This window comes from Sprattus sprattus, assembly GCF_963457725.1.
Source record: "Sprattus sprattus genome assembly, chromosome: 4".
In the NCBI taxonomy this organism is placed as follows: domain Eukaryota; kingdom Metazoa; phylum Chordata; class Actinopteri; order Clupeiformes; family Clupeidae; genus Sprattus; species Sprattus sprattus.
Genome location: NC_137923.1, coordinates 31,772,875 through 31,790,374, shown reverse-complemented (window position 1 = coordinate 31,790,374; position 17,500 = coordinate 31,772,875). Strand labels below are relative to the sequence as shown.

The 17,500-nt window shown below is 46.2% G+C and overlaps 1 protein-coding gene across 1 annotated transcript in view; it reads left to right on the top strand.

Annotated features, from left to right (window-relative positions):
- The window catches only part of lrba (LPS-responsive vesicle trafficking, beach and anchor containing), a 222,424-nt gene that overhangs the window by 197,662 nt on the left and 7,262 nt on the right, over window positions 1–17,500 (top strand). Inside the window, exons 49-54 of the mRNA XM_080837053.1 lie at window positions 1,143–1,320; window positions 2,323–2,388; window positions 5,755–5,910; window positions 9,394–9,561; window positions 14,371–14,472; window positions 14,880–15,076. Of these exons, the coding sequence (XP_080693179.1) occupies window positions 1,143–1,320; window positions 2,323–2,388; window positions 5,755–5,910; window positions 9,394–9,561; window positions 14,371–14,472; window positions 14,880–15,076 (867 nt within the window). The remainder of the gene's footprint in view (window positions 1–1,142; window positions 1,321–2,322; window positions 2,389–5,754; window positions 5,911–9,393; window positions 9,562–14,370; window positions 14,473–14,879; window positions 15,077–17,500) is intronic.

Here is a 17,500-nt window from a genome sequence, read left to right as displayed (position 1 = left end):
TCTTGACATAAAGCATAGACATCATCTTTTTAGTACACACGCACGCATGCACACACACACACACACACACACACACACACACACACACACACACACACACACACACACACACACACAGAGACTTACGAACACTCTTCAGCAAGAATCATTATGGGACAGGGGAGGTCATGACCACCACAGAAGGACAACCTTTGGAAGATGTCCTGCAGTAAATTTGAGTAAGCCTTCATTCAGTTCAGATTTACCAACACAGAAGATTATAACTCTTAACATCGTAGTTTATATGCAGGGTATTCAGATGTTTGAAGCAGTACCACACATCTCACACACACTTGCTTGCACACACACACTGGCATTCATGCACACTTTCTGTATTATTGTCTTGTTGATGTAATTTCACAGATTTATATCAAGTTCATAAGCATAGCTGAATTGTTTGCTGCCAGTGGGAGTTTCGGCCTTGTTCAATGGCTGACAGTTGTTGTGTTTGAGCTGTACATCATATACACTTGGGCACAAATAAGTCAGAACAACAGCCCAGATGCATCCCCTCGGTTGCGTGAGGCCAGCCGGTGATTACCCAGCGCTGTTGCTTCTTAATCCTCCCGTGGTAAGAGATCTCTCTCTGAATGTCAAACAGCATCGGGCGGGGAAGTGCACTTGATGGTTGACTGACTTCAGGACTGTGCAATCATGTTTTTTCTTCTTTCCTCTCAAAGAAATGAGCTTGGAAAGCCCAGCTCCTGTTAGTACTGCTCCGTCTGCTGCTCCCCCCCCCTCTCTCTCTGCTCCCCTCTGCCCCCGCCACTCCTGAGGCCATGCCCTACTCCTCATGTCACCATCCCACATGCAGCCTCAACACACTCCTGATGATGTCATCATTAGTGGACAGCTGTGGCTGCACAGGTGCCATGTTGAGTATGGCAACACACCCTCCTCTGGGTGTAGTCAATGCTTTTGCTGCTGGCTTTTCCTAACTTGCTTTTCTCTTCACCTCTCCTCCATCATCCCTCCATCCCGCCTCCCCATCCTGTCCTCCCTCCTTTCCCGTCCTCCTCTACGCGTGGCTCTCTCCCTCTCCCTCCCTCTCTCTCTCTCTTTCTCTCCCTGGTCATTGGTCTCAACAGTATCTCCTCCTGCAGACTCCGCTGATGTTCACAGAGCAGATGCAGCAGGACGTCATCATGGTGCTCAAGTTCCCCTCCAACTCCCCCGTCTGCCACGTGGCGGCCAACACCCAGCCGGGCCTGTCCAACCCCTCCATCATCACCGTCACCGCCAACCGCCTCTTCTCCGTCAACAAGTGGCACGGCCTCACGGGTGAGCCTCACAGCTGAACCTTCCTATTGGCACCACGAATAGGATTATTAACGTAAACTCTTCTCTTCAGCTTCCGCCATGTTTTCAGATACGAAATGATGTACAGGGTCTGCATGTATCTACCAAGCAGTGCTGGATAGGTGGATGTCTTATCTCCAGAGATGGAGTTGAGTGTGTGTGTGTGTGTGTGTGAGTGAGTGTGTTGTGTGGAGAGAGCCTGTCAGCTGACCTGGGAAGACCCGTCTGATGCGCTCCAGCGGCCCTCAGCCCACAAACTGTGAATAAAATGTGACACTTCCACTGGTCAGCATTAGGGTTCCCGTCCACTGTCATCAATCAGGCGCCCCGCTCCCGCTCCTCTTTATTTAGCCCACGTCGATCCATCTGCATGGGCTGGCCTGTGGGCCGGACACCAGAGGGGGGGGGGGGGGGGGGGGCGGTAGACAGCGAGGCAGGATCCAGCACCAAGGGCATTTGAGATGAGAAGCGTTTTTGATTTGCCCTCTGAGGTTGTGTAGCTGTGTAGGCTTTAAGGGCTGCTTTTATGTGCTGGTTGAAATTGCTTCGCCTCCTCCTCCTCCTCTGTGGCCGCTCTCTGTGATGTTTGACGGCTAATTGACAATGTACTGCTAGAGTTCACACGAGAGCTCATATTCTAGTCCCAGTTGCAGCTCCATTTTATTTGCACTCTGTCTCACACACACACACACTTTCAGGTCAGCGATGGCTGCTGTTCTCATACGCCCTTCTATTGATTGTGTTTGAGTTAGTTTTTCAGAGCAGGAGTTTGTGTGCTTGGAAGGCAGGCACCTTCTCCTCAGGGCAACCCGCCGGCAGGCACAACACAAATTCACTCTGATAGTTCAGCAGCACAGGAAATGACTTTTTAGCATCCTTCATAAATAAGACCCCCTCCCCACCAGGCCACATGACTACAGTATTAATTCCATTTCTCATTCTCTCTCTCTTTTTCTCTCTCCTTCCTCACCGCTCTCTCCACAGGTCATCAAGGCTCTTCTGTTCAAGATCAGCAATACCAGCTGCCGGTGGAGATCGACCCTCTGATAGGTCAGTTGCTTGTCTCTCATTACCATGACGACAGCCCCGGGTGGAGATTGCAGTTGTTTTTCACCCAAACTGCCAGGCGCACTTGCCACTACGGCACAAGGCATTTGCATGCAAATTGGAATGCAATGAGCTGTGGCTTACCCTGTATTTCATCATTCACCCTCCCTCTCTCTCTCTCTCCCTACCTCCCTCTCTCTCTCTTTCTCTCTCTCATTCACCCCTCCCTCTCTCTCCCTCTCTCTTCCTCTCTCTCTTCCTCTCTCTCTCTCTCTCTCTCTCTCTCCTTGCCTGTCTCTCTTTAATGTGACTCAGTGAAGAGTCTGTGTGTCAGACAGATGAATATGAATGGTGTAATAATGTGTGGAGCCGAGCGTTGGGCTCAGTGCCGTCTGTCAGGACAATATGGCCTCCTGTGCGACTGCTCCCCCTGCGCTTGCTCTCTCGCTCCTCTGACTTGTTGATGGGAGGACAGGAACAAGAGAGAAAAAAAGAAACACTGAGAAAGAAGAAACCTGTGAGAGCACACTATTGGATCCGTTCTTCCTTCTTTTAAACACGCTACCATTGTAAGTTATAGTGCTACAATTCATTTCAGACCAAATTCAGTTTTGTGGATCAAATAAATAGGCTCACCATTGATCAGAGATTGCATGGACATCATGCCAAGAACTATCAGAATTTAGATCAGAATTGTCTCCTAATTACCTTAACAATCCCAAGTACAGTATATGGTCTTGTTTGTTCTCTCTCTCTCTCTCTCTCTCTCTCTCTCCCTCCCTCCCTCTTTCCCCTTCCCATATTTCTCCCCGGTATTTGAGAAGGTCCCAGATTCCTGTGCTCGTCCTCTCACCCTTTTCTCCCCTTTTATGGCCCTCCAGCTCAGCCTCTGTCATATGACCTCTCTGGTTCCCATCTGCTCCAGTCTTCCCTCAACCCCAGGCCCCACTGCCTGCACACCCAGTTGCCCAATGGTCCTCAGAGTTCTCGCTGGCAAGCACAACTGGCTAGAAAATGCTGGCTAATAGCTAGGTGTTGGTGTTTTGCTGTAATAGCTTCCCTTGCTATGGGTGATGCACTGCTCCTCAAGTCAAGGGCTCGGCCTGGTAGCGGTTCACAGACGCCTTTGCTGTTTCATAGCCAGCCATCTGGAGGTGTGATGTTTCCCCACTCTCAACCGGAGTTTGAGCCAGTCTGGTAGCCGGTCTGTGAGAGCGTGTCTCATGGATGTACATGAGCTGCTGCTGTAGCTAGCTGTGTTGCTGTTGAGTGCGTGGCTCTGAGGAGCCCGTGTGGTTTTCTGGTGGTTAAGGCCACAGATGCGTGGGTGCTATTGACTGGCCCTAATGAGGAACTGAAGAGTGTGTAATAATATGCTGTCAGCAGGTGTGGACATGCTCCTGACTAATCAATATGCTGCGTTCTAAGTGGTGCGTGCTAGAAGGAATTGATTGGATTTTCATGTACTCGTAAACGAGTGAAAGAGTGAGAGAAAGGGCTTCTTTGAGCCCTTAGGAGAGGAGGGATGAAGGGGAGAAGATGGGAGAAGAGAAGAGGTGAATATGTATTTAGGAGGCTGTCAGGTATAGTCGGAATGTAAAGCCTGTCGTGTGAGTGGAATGTTAGTTTGTTTCTAGGGTTTAGGTGTAAGTCGAATATGCCAGTCAGTGTTGTGTTTCTCTTCTTCTCTTCTTACTCTATGACCATGTAGAGAGCAGGTTTCTGTTCTTCTTACTCTATGACCATGTAGAGGGCAGGTTTCTGTACCATTCTGCCTGATTTCTGGTTCTCTGTGAGGAACAAGACAGATCCTCTTTGTGTATGAGTGTGGCATTTTTCTTTTTTTTTTCTGAAAAAGTGTCATCTCTGTATTTATGCAGCCTGCATTCCATGGTAGGCTAACTTTAAACACTGTAAATTCTAACTGACTGCTAGGACAGCTCGGTGTTCGTCTTTGTGTGTGAGTGTATGCGTGCTTGCGTGTGTATGATTGTGTATGTGTGCGTGTGTTTGGATGGAATAGGCCACTGGTGTGTGTCATAGATGTCTCTGGGCCCCACACCTGTTTCTGCATGTTTGTCTATTAGTGTGTGTGTGCCTGTGTGTGTGTGTGTGTGTGTGTGCGTGCGTGTGTGTAACTCTTTGTCCAGTCGAGTAAAACTCCATAGTTGTCCCCCTTTCCCGTCTCCTTTCTTCTTCATTTTCCCTTTTCTGTTTATCTCTCTTTCTCTTCCTGTCTGTATGTCTCTCTGTCTCTCTCTTTATCTCTCTCTCTCTCTCGCTCCCTCTCTCTCTCTGTCTGTCTGTCTGTCTCTGTCTGCTCCTTTCTCTTTCCTCTTTTGCCTCTTAACTTGCGACTCAGCAGTTAGTGGCTGGAGTCTTTATTTACGTCTCAGGCTGAGCGTCTCAGGCATTGCTCACGCTGAGAGCTGTGGCCCCTGCAGCTCGGGCTGGGTGTGAGCGGGAGAGGAGAGCCTCTGCGTGTGAGTCCAAGGCCGTGAGGAAGCGCTCAGTCGTTAGGGTAGTTTATGTCCTCGGCCACAAATCACGCTTGTGTGAAAATCATAAATGCCCACCGCCGGCAACCTCATATTTTTTGTTGTAAGGGTTTAATGTCCGTTTCAGTGTTCGAGAGAAGTGGGAGTTAAATTCATGACATTCTCTCTTTTTTCAGTTGAAGGCTGCTCACACTCAAACATTCCCTCACTCTGTCCACCCCCCACCCCCCCCCCCCCCCCCCCCCATTTCTCCGCTTACGCTCATCTATTCCTCCCTTCTCTCCCTGCTTCCTCCCCATCTCTCTCTCTGTCTGTCTGTCTCTCTCTCTGTCTGTCTGTCTCTCTGTCTATCTCTCTGTCTGTCTGTCTCTCTGTCTCTCTGTCTATCTGTCTATCTGTCTGTCTCTATGTCTGTCTCTATGTATGTCTGTCTGTCTGTCTGTCTCACTGTCTGTCTCTTTGTCTGTCTGTCCCTCCAGTAGGCTGGCCTGCTCCACTCCCCACATCTCCCCTCCTCGCTCCTCTCCCCTCCCCATCACAACTCTCTCTGTTCCCCCCTCAGTCACCACCAGTCACCTTCTCTTAGTTTACAATGAGCTTGTCATGGTGGGAGGGGAAGTATCCATGAGAAATTATGAATCCTGTATCTTCTCTGTTTGTTGATTTCTTTTTCTTTATTCACTCTTAAAATCTCCCCTCTTGAGATAATCACGGCTCTTGTTGGACAGCCCTCGTTTAGGACAGTTCTGTCAGACTGATTCCAATCTGTCTGTCCGTCTGTCCACCTCTCTGACTGCACACGTCTAATCATGACTCTCTCTCTCTCTCTCTCTCTCTCTCTCTCTCTCTCTCTCTCTCTCTGCTCTCTCAGCCAGTAACATGGGGATTCACCGCAGGCAAATCTCTGACCTGCTGGACCAGAGCATACAGGTGCACTCCCAGTGCTTCACCGTCACCGCTGACAACCGCTTCATCCTGCTCTGCGGTTTCTGGGACAAGAGCTTCCGCGTCTACTCCACTGACTCAGGTAACCACGGCGACCCAGGCTATGGCTTGGAGGGGGGAGGGGTGGTGGTGAGGGGATGGTGTGTTTGGGGGCGAGAGGTCATAAATGAGCCCCACGCTTTTGAGACAGCTCCATTTCACACTGGCACACACACACACACACACACACACACGCAAGCACGCGCCTTTTCTCATTCTTCTCCCTTGTGAGTACTCTGCGTCCACCCATCTACCCATCATTGTTGGGCTCACACAATTCAATTTCAGAGGGCAAGGATCTCATTGTGAGACAGATGGAAGGTTGGAAAGTGAAACAGAGAAACGAAACGAGGCGCTAATGGAGGAATAGGTGTGTGCGTGTGGGTGTGTGTGTGTGTCTGTGTGTGTCTGTGTGTGTCTGTGTGTGTCTGAGTGTGTCTGTGTGTGTCTGTGTGTGTCTGTTTCTGTGTGTGTGTTGTTTGGGGGAGGACTGCACCATGACCAGTGTCGAATAACAAACTGTTCATGTTGTTTGTGTGTATCTGTCTCTCTGTGTTAGGCCCTGATTGCATTAGTACACTGTTGGCCAGGCTGGGCATCTCCATTAGGTTTCAGTTCTGTGCACATCCATGTCTATTGCGCCCGTAAAAGGGAGTGCTGTTCCCAGATTCATTTTGAAAACTTAGAGCAACACTTTTGCCATATGTTTAAGAAGTGCATTTCATCGTTTGGGTTCTCTCCTCCTTCACTGTGTGTGTCTGTGTGTGAGTGTGTTTGTGTGTGTGTGTGTGTGTGTTTGTGTGTCTGTCTGTCTGTCTGTCTGTCTGTCTGTCTGTCTGTGTGTGTGTGTGTGTGTGTGTCTGAGTCTGTGTCAGCCATGTGGAGGTGTTGTCCGAACAGTAGCTGGGTCATTCTACGAAACGGGTGCCATTTGAGTCCACAGCATTTCATGAGCCTTAAAAGATGTAAAAAATTGTCAAAATGTGTTCAAAAAGTTCAAGGTTGTTAACAGTAGTGTTGTTAATTACATGATTAATGTTTTAATGGCATTGCAAAAGTAAATCAAACACTTTTTAGACATTATTAGTAAGGATATGGCTGGTTTTGCCATGTCCGCAATGACCAACATGGAATTTGCATTCAACTTATTAACTTAAAATTTGTATTTCTAAACAAAACTTTTATTATACTAAGGATCACAGTTATGCCCCTGACACTATACAATATATTTATTTAAAATAAATCATAATTTTTGGCAAAAAAAGTAATTATTTGTGCATGTCCCCCATTTTGTCTTACAACCCCGTAACGCTTGCAGTTTCGGCCTATTAAGAATGCACTGTTGCTTTAAATGATATCACAGAGAGGAAGTTAAATCATTTGAACCCTTGCAGGAGTCAAGCTCAAGAACAGGAAAGTTCCCACATTATTTGACATTGTTTATTTGGTGTATTTGTGTGTTAGACAGGGTCCGTCAAGCTTAGCCTTACAGCCCCGTAACGCATAATAGATAGGGAAACTGTTTTAATTAAAAAGAAATTCCACTTGTAATGTAAAGACAATGATATTTTAGTCTGATTAGTGTAGTTGCTAGCTCAGCTAGTTGACCACATGGTGAGCTGCAACCATTTTAAGGTGAAATTTACCACCCTGTAACATACCACCCCGTAACACTTTACATTGTTACGGGGTGGTAAAGGGAGTTTACCAATAAAATACCTTTATATATAAGTTGGATATTGCATATTTAAGTCATCCCATGTTCACATATATACTCAAAATGAATAATGTTGTTGGTAAAAACAAAATAAATTACATAGGAAAAGTCAAAGTTAACCACCCTGTAACATGACTACCACCCCATAACGGGGTTTTTATTAAAAAAAACATTGAAAGACAATGAAATGCCTTATAAAAAAAATGTGGGATAGTGATGTCCTTATGTGGATCAATTAATACATACTACTTTTATTTGAGTATGGGGAGTAAAATAGCATATATTGTTCAAAAATTGAAGCCATTGATAGGCGAAATTCATATCTCAAGGAAAATAATCTAAATCATGAAAAATTAAAGTAAGACAACAAGTCTTTAACTTTCAGTATCAAAAAAAAGGAAATTTTTCTGATATGAAAATATGACATTTTTGAGAATTGTTTCATGATTTATGTTTTAAATGGTGTGTATCTTGTCCGTTACGGGGTGGTAAAAAAACAACTGCTGGGATGCAATAAAACAGATATAATTTTTAGGAATGTAATACCTGAGATGGGCAAACATGTTTTTTTAGAAGTCTACTATGTCTTTCATAATGTGAGTGTCTTAAAAAACAGTTTTTCCTTGAAAAAAAAATGAAAATTCCAAAGTGGAAAAGGCACCCGTCTCGTAGAATGACCCAGCTGCTATTAGCCCAGTGCTGAGGGGTTGGTCTTCTCCCTGTCAGTCAGTGGCTCTCTGGCTGCCCTGTGTGTGGCCAACGCTCCCTAACATTGGAGCTACTAATTACCACACTGATGCTGGGGCACAGACAAATGGCATCTGCAGCAGTGGACTTGGCAATGAAAATAAACACAGACTGACCGAAGAGGTCAACACATTCACATTCACACGCACACACATTCACACACATACACACACACACACACACACAGACAGTTACATCATATCACACATCACATTATATAGACAGGCATACAAACCCCTTACTTCAGCTTTCAATCTGACAGCAATTACCACTTACACAATAAGGGAGCGAGAGAGAGAAGGACACAGAGGAAGAGACCCATGTAGACACACACATACACACACACATACTGACACACACAAACACATACTGACGCACACGCACGCACACTTCCCCCGCTCAAGACCAAATATTTACACTTGTGTAAAAATGAGCCTATGATGTGTGTAGACTGGTTAACAGATAGCAGGCCCCTTCCAAAGTCTCACACCACGTCACATAGAAGTTCTTCACATAGCAGCAGCTGCCTGTGCATTTGGTGTGTCTGCATCTCAATATGTGTGCGTGCTTAGGAATGTCTTAATGTCTTATATGGATTATATGTACTTCAATAATAATAATTGATTAATGTGTTTAGTTTTTTAGTTAGACGTCTGTTAAAATGTGTTTGGAAATAATATCTAATCATATGATGAATTTGTGCATTACATTTCTATTTTAAGATTTCAGTTATGTACTGTATATGAAACTGCCAGCATTTCTCTGGATAAAGTACTAATAATAATGTCAAATATTATTCACCTTCCCATCCTTCCATGTTGTTCAGGCAATTGAAATCCAGTCTAGCTGCCATAAACTACTCTAATGAATAAATCATATTTATTAGCGATATTAGTGAATTACATTCTGCTCAAATGTTTCAAGTATACCAAAACCCATATCTTTAAATGTCATGACCCCACATGAACTAAACACAAGCGTGTGTTTGTGTGTGTGTGTGTGTGTGTGTGTGTGTGTGTGTGTGTGTGTGTCTGTGTGTGTGTGTCTGTGTGTATTTGACAGGGAAACTTTCTCAGATCGTGTTTGGCCATCGGGACGTGGTGACGTGTCTGGCGCGCTCGGAGTCGTACATCGGCGGCGACTGCTACGTGCTGTCAGGCTCCAGGGACGCCACCCTGCTGCTCTGGTACTGGAACGGCAAACACAACAGCATCGGAGAAAACCCCGGAAGTAAGCACCTCACTGCAGCACACACACACACACACACACACACACACACACACACACACACACACACACACACACACACACACACACACACACACACACACACACACACACACACACACACACACAAAACAGAATCGGAGAAAACCATGAAAGTAAGCACCTCACCTCACTGCAGCAACACTCACACTCACAGCAGCACAGCTCTGAAACAGCTTAGAATAAAAGCCCACTTTCCATTTTATATTAAACCTGCCCTATGTGTGAGGAAGACTAAACAGTTTTGGTACCCGCACTCTCGGCCATAGAAGATAATAGCATCGGCTACATGACTAAATCGTTAATGGGCAGTGTGGATTCCTCTGCTTTTTACATATATATGCTCACAAATGTAGTCTCTCTCTCTCTCTCTCTCTCTCTCTCTCTCTCTCTCTCTCTCTCTCTCTCTCTATCTCTCTCGCTCTCTCTCTCTCTCTCTCTCACTTTCACACACACACACACACACACACACACACACATAGAGAGACACTGTGCCGTGTGACAGGCCCAACACAGTGATTTACAGCTCACTCTGCGGAGCTACAGCAAGTTTCATCTGACCACAGCAGGCCTCTTTCACACAGATTGGGTTTCAGGCCACTATTGAGCCGCAAATGGGTTCTGCCTGCGTTTGCATCTGTGAAAGAGATGTGTGTGTGTGTGTGTGTGTGTGTGTGTGAGTGAAAGTTAGAGAAGGCCACTAGCAGTGAGAGTGTGTGACTGGTGAGGTCGCAGGCACATCAAAGTTCAAGCCCATCCATCTCAGCTCTATAAAAGCGAAGACCCCAGCGTCGGTACAGCCTGCTCACACACTAACATATGGCTGTGGCGGCAGCTTCAAACGGCCACCACACCGTGTGTTAATCCAGCACACACACGTACACTACACTCTGTTAAGTGCCCCGCTGCAAATGGAGCACTATTTACGACTGACCGTGATTGAGTTAATTAAGCTCGCCGCTGCGTCCGTCTTGAGTGCTGTGGTGATGTGAGCTTGCTGCTAACTGGGAGCGTTAGCTTTTTCCAAATATTTAAAAGAAATAATAGGCAGATATTGCCAGATATTTCAAAAATCAGTTTAGAACATTTAGATGTGGCTTGACTGTTTAGTTAAAAGTATGTATATATTTAAGCCATCTACTGGTCTTTTTCGAATTGTCCTGACGTGTTGTTGTTTTTTGCCTTTTAAAATAGTAAAATGTGCTGATAGGAAGTTTCAGACCTTTAGATAACTTCATTTAATATATATTTTTTTAATTTAAACACATCACCTTCAGGGAAGTGTTCATTCACAAACCTCATCAAAACTAGCTACATATCCTGGCATTCATTATTAAAACATACACTTTTATTGATGAATGGATAAATTAAGGAAATGTTTATAAATTGTGAAATATATCACACGTGATTTGCTGAACATTGTAGTAGAATTGAAATATTGTCCAGTTAATGTGGATATTAGCATATATGGCATAATTGTATGGTTTGTGTATAAGCATCTTCGATCTGCTCTGTGTGTGTTGAGAGAAATATATTTTTCCATGAGAGAGTAGGGAGTACTTGGGTTCGTGAGGGAGCGAGAGAAGGTGCATGTTTTTTGTATTTTTCATATGTGAATGTAGGAGTGACTGAGTGCTCTAATGCTTTTAATATATGTTCATAGGTTTAAATTATTTGTGTAGCATGTATATGACATTTTCTGCGTGCGTGTGTGGGTGCGTGCTTTTGTCTGTGTGCGTGTGTCCGTTTGTGTGTGCATGTGTAAGCATGTGTGTGTCTGTGTTTTTGCGTATGTATGCGTCTGTCTGTGTGTCTTCGGTGTGTGCTTGTGTGTGTGTCTGTGTGTGTATGTATGTGTGCGTGCATGTGTCTGTGTGTGTGTATGCGCGATGCGTGTGTGTGTGTCTATGCGTGATGCATGTGTGTGTGTGTGTGTGTGTGTGTGTGTGTATGCGTGTGTGTGTGTGTGTGTGTGTGTGTGTGTGTGAATGCGTGACGCATGTGTGTGTATGCGTGCGTGTGTGTGTGTATGCGTGATGCTTGTGTGTGTGCGTGCGTGTGTGTGTGTGTTTGTGTGTGCGTAGAGCAGCGTGGCAGTAATCAGCTCAGCTCAGCCCCTCAGCACAACAATGTCCCGCTCCATTACCACAAACCGCAGGAGAGTCTGCTAGCCACAGGGCCAGAGATTCCCTTTATACTCTCTCCAAACACCACTCTCTTACCTTCTCTCTCTCTCTCTCTCTCTCTCTCTCTCTCTCTCTCTCTCTCTCTCTCTCCCTATCTCTCTCTCTCTCTCTCTCTTTCTCCAAACACCACTCTCTTACCTTCTCTCTATCTCTCTCTCTGTCTCTCTCCCCCCCTCTTTCTCTCTCTCTCTCTCTCTGTCTCTCTCCCCCTCTCTTTCTCTCACTCTCTCTCTGTCTCTCTCCCCCCCCTCTCCCTCTCCCCCCTCCCTCTCTTCCTCTGTCTCTGCACCCCATACCCTCTCCATGATGTTAGTCTGTGTTTGCATTGCCAAGTGACACATATTAGTCATGTTCTCTATGTGCATCAGGCACCAGGCACACACACAAACACACACCCACACAGACACACTCACAGGCAGACACACATGTACATGCAAGTGCCCAATGCGCATGATGCACACACACATATACACACACACACACACACACACACACACACACACACACACACACACACACACACACACACACGCTCTCATAGAAACACACAACCAGCCTCACACATACTATGGCAAACACACTTTAGGGTAGTAGCAGTCACGTTCATGTCCTCCTGTTCTAGGTGTGCCTCTTGTGCGTGTGCATTGTTTTAGTTTGGATTGGGGAACAGAGGAAATTATTTCACTGTGGAACTTCAAGACTCCAAGATTCCAAAGACTTTACTGCCACCTAGAGAGAAAGATGTGAAGTGCACACAGATTCACATGCTTTAACAAGTGTTTATACACCAAGCAACTGCATTTTCAAAATTTTTGTTTACTGGCTTGTGTTGCTTTTGACTTTCTTCCCCTAGTATAATGATGCTTAAATGTTTAGGATGCATAGTGTGGCATCAATGACTTCACTGTGAAGTTCAAAGACGTTCATTTAACTGAATTTTGCAAATCACTCCTATATTATATAATATCTCCTACACCCCCTCTGTCTTTCTCTCTGTTTCTCTCTCTCTTCCCCGCTCCGTCTCTCTCTCTCTCTCTCGCTCTCTCTCTCCCTGCAGGTAAGTGATACTCTGCTGAACTCTGCTCTGTTGGATGTGTGGATATGTGTGTAGAGGTATTAGATTGTAATCAGATGTCGCCTAACAAAGACCAAATGGTGCCCGAGGACTTTAGGGTTAAACGATACACCAATATATCAGTTTTATTGATCTTCTCCTGGCAAAATCCGACATCAGTCTCTAATCCTGCACTTGTAGAACATAAGTCAGGCCCTAGACATTTAGGATGTCTGGCAGTTAATGAAATCTGTACTTTTGGGCGTAGAATTCTTGTGTTTCTGTGTGTGTGTGTGTGTTTCTGTGTGTGTGTGTCTGTTTCTGTGTGTCTGTGTCTGTGTGTGAGTTTCTATGTGTGTGTGTGTGTGTGTGTGTGTGTGTGTGTGTGCATGCGTGTATGTGTTTAGATCCCTTGTAAAAATGTCCTTTAAGTAAACACAGCCAGGTTTTGTTCCAGTAGCCCTCTTTACTGTAGAGGCGAGTCACGGTCCAGTTCCTCCTCCTGTCACTCAGTCAGGAGGCCTGCTTTAATGGGCAGCTATACTCAAGCTGATGTGGATTCAAAAGAGTATTAAGCTAGAAGAAAACAGTAGGCTTAATATGCAACAAACTTACCAAAAGCACACTGGTTAGTATTAAGTTGTCAAATGAAAAAAACTGCCTTTACTAAAGCACTCAAGAGGTCTGTGTCCATAAACACACAAGGCCTGTGCTGGGACGTCCCCTGCTCCCTCTGCACACACACACACACACACACACACACACACACACACACACACACACACACACACACACACACACACACACACACACACACACACACTAGGCCTGTGCATCTGTTAGGCCCATCCTGTGCTGATCCTGACCCTGCCTCTGGTTTAAGCGGACCCCAGGCGCAGAGGCCAGGCCTGTAATGAACTCCTAATGAACTGGTGACGAGCCCAGACACAGAGCCCACACTCTCTGAGGTCCGCACATCAAATAGATCGCCAGGCAGACAAGACGCCAGTCAACTCCAGATACTCAGCGCACACAGAGCTGTCCAGCTGTGGGGTTTGACTGACCCACTGTAGGAGGGCGTGATGGAGCCGTTAGTGAAGTGTGCTTTCAGACACTATATATGCTATCTTATTTGTCCATTTTTGTTTAATGTGACCCTATATCTTACCCTATAAGTTTGTCAGTTTACAGTAATACCTCCTTATTTCACCTCCATCAGTATTTGCTGTCAAAAGCAGACAGAGGGATGTTTGACATTAATTGTAAATAAGTAGATTTTAATGAAGTAGATTACATCCTGATTCTGTTCTTTTTCCTTTTTGCTAAATCAAGAGCTCCTCCTTGTGGTCGCCAGAGGTCAATGCATTTTCCCTAAAAAGACAGATGTTCGCAAGAAGTGGTTTAAGTGGGAGTTATGTCTACTGTAATAGTACTTGACTGTTTCTCCTTTGTTTGTTTGTTTGTGTGTGTGTGTGTGTGTGTGTGTGTGTGTGTGTGTGTGTGTGTGTGTGTTTTCCACGTGTGTGTGTGCAGAAGAGTTTGTGACGCCACGGGCCATCCTGACGGGCCATGACTGTGAGGTGACGTGTGCGAGTGTGTGTGCGGAGCTGGGCCTGGTCATCAGTGGCTGTGCAGGTGAGTGAGTCATCCCTGATCCAGTTCCTACTCAGTAAGCTTACACACACACATACACACACACACACACACACACACACACATGCCACAGTGGTCATCAGTGGCTGTGCAGGTGAGTGAGTCATCCCTGATCCAGCTCTTCATCAGTGAGCTCCATTTCAGGTGTTTGTTTTGAATGTCATTGAAGTGCTCAAGTACACACACGTCACTCCCATCAAACACACACACACGTCACTCCCATCAGCCATATGTAATGGATAGTGCTCTGGTGTAACGAGTAACATAAAACTGTAGCAGTTTAGCTGGAGGAATGGCTCCAGAGCCGGAGCCCAAACAAGCCGACTCGAGCAGACTTCACAGCAGTGTGTGTGTGTGTGTGTGTGTGTGTGTGTGTGTGCTCCCCACAGAGGGCCCGTGCCTGATCCACTCCATGAACGGGGACCTGCTCCGCACCCTGGGGGGCCTGGAGGGCTGTGTGCGGCCACGGCTCGTGCAGGCCTCCACCGAGGGCCACTGTGTGGTCTACTACGACAAGGGCCACCTCTGCCTCTTCAGCGTCAACGGCAAACTACTGGCCCACAGGCACCTGGAGGAGAATGTGAAGGTACACACACACACACATATACACACACACTCAGAGGCAGACGCACACACACACACACACACACACACACACACACAAACGCACGCACATATTCACAGGCAGACGCATACACACACGCAGACGCACACATACATGCACATACGCACGCAGACGCCGACACACACACACACACACACAGACACACATATGTGCTTTGGTTGTGTACTAGGAACCTCAAAAAAGGTATTTTCCTAGTTATCATCACCTGTATGTTTGCTCGATGGGGTTTAGGCCTTGGGTTGTATAAAGTGACTTGAGACAATATTATAGTTAGTAGCATTATGTAAATGAAAATTCAAAGAGGATTGATAGGCATTCTAACTCCAGTCAAGGGAATCTTTCTCATTATTGCCTCAGTTTAACCCAAACCATGCATGTATGCTACTGAACAGTTTCTCACACACATACACACACACACGACCTCACATGCAAACACACACACACTCACACACAAATGCCCTCACACACACATTAACTGAGTGTCAGTCTCAGACTGCGGCTTTTGGCTTGTTGCCCCCAGACATGGCCTGGAACTTTCTCTCTTCCTCTGCTGAGCTTTGTTTCCCCTCAGAGCCTCTGTGCTTCATCACTCCTGTGTGTGTGTGTGTGTGTGTGTGTGTGTGTGTGTGTGTCTGTGAGTGAGAGTGAGAGCTTGTCTGGGTCATGATTAAAGGCTGGCATGTTTTCTAAGCTCTTGCCGCCCCAGGGCATGCTGAGCAGCTCCTCCCCCCCCTCCCCTTCCCTCCCCATCACAGGGTTTCCCTTCTCTCCTTCCTCTCGCTCTCCTTCCTCTCGCTCACCTCCTCCTCCTCCTCTAAGGAGGGCTCCCCTGTTCTTTTGCATGAGAAGACACATTTGTCACCAGCAGGCAGCTGTACCACATACCCCTCTCAATCACATTCCATCCCACACAATCACACGTGCACAAGCACGCACGCACGCACGCGTACAACTCACAAAAAATGCACATACACACACAGACATGCACATACGCACACACACACACACACGCACACCTACACACACATATGCACACATATTCACACACACACACACCTTTGCTCTTTGGTCCTGGGAAAGCCCACAGGCCTGTGTGCTGGGGTCCTGCTCTGCTCTGCTCTGCCGTGAGGCCCTCACACCTGCTTCCCATTTGCTGTGTCACAGGGCCCCGTGCAGAAGGCCCCCCCCCCCCCCCCTCCCGCCCCACTGCAGCAGCGCCTTGATTAGCATCCCTTATCTGTCTGCCCATTTGTTTCCACTTAGCTCCCAGCTCCAGAGCGCAGCACACAGGCCAGTGCAGGGGGCTTCAGCCCGGACTCATGCCATGCCACCCAGTCACTTTCAATTACCCACAAGTGGAGACGGTTGGCAGTGTGTGTGTGTGTGTGTGTGTGTGTGTGTGTGTGTGTGTGTGTGTGTGTGTGTGTGTGTGTGTGTGTGTGTGTGTGTGTGTGTGTGTGTGTGTGTGTGTGTGTGTGTGTGTGTGTGTGTGTGTGTGTGGAGACGGTTGGCAGTGGTTATGTTGTGTGTTGATGCAGATCTGTCAGGAAGACGACTGAGGCCAACTATAGGATCAGTCTGCAGCACACACAGTAAAACCTTTTCTTGTGTGGCTTTCGGATATCTACAACCATTTTGTGTTACAGAACGAACACAGAGACTATGCAGCCCAGTCCAGTATTTCCAGGTTCAAAGTGAAACCGATCCATAATAACACTAGTGGCAGTCGCACTGCTGTCTCATGTGACTGAAGCACAGTGGTGGACAGTAACGAAGTAAATGTAATTCGTTCCTGTACTTAAGTAACATATCTATGTATCTGTACTTTACTCAAGTATTTCTATTTGGTGAGACTTTATACTTTCACTCCACTACATTTCAAAGTGAAAATTCGTACTTTTTACTCCATTACATTTAGTAAAGCCCCTCGTTCCTTTTTACCAAAGCGAATCAAATAATGAGAGGTCAAAGTGAGTTCACTATCAGGGATTAGCGCTATTTGCTATGAAGTCCTTTCGGTTTTGTCAGTTTCGTTCGTTCGTTGAGCGTGAGCTACGTTGAATTCTGCAGCATTTTGAGGCTGTTTTATGCTCAAGCTTAGCCTACGCAACGTTACATAAATGATGGAAGAAACATACACAATCAACGGAGTTTCTGCTCACATTTAAAAATCCTTGCCTTTTATAAGGGCACAAGATGTCGCAAACTTTTATCATGCAGTTCTTGACAAACTCCCTCGGTAAAGGTATCACTACATACTTCTTTACAGTCTTCGGTGCAGACTGGTATGCTCTGCAGTTTTGTGCAATTTATGCAAAGACTAGTTCCTCTAATGAGATTTTTTTTCTTCACGTTTTATCTGAGGTCAAGTGTTTTGTTTTTGTA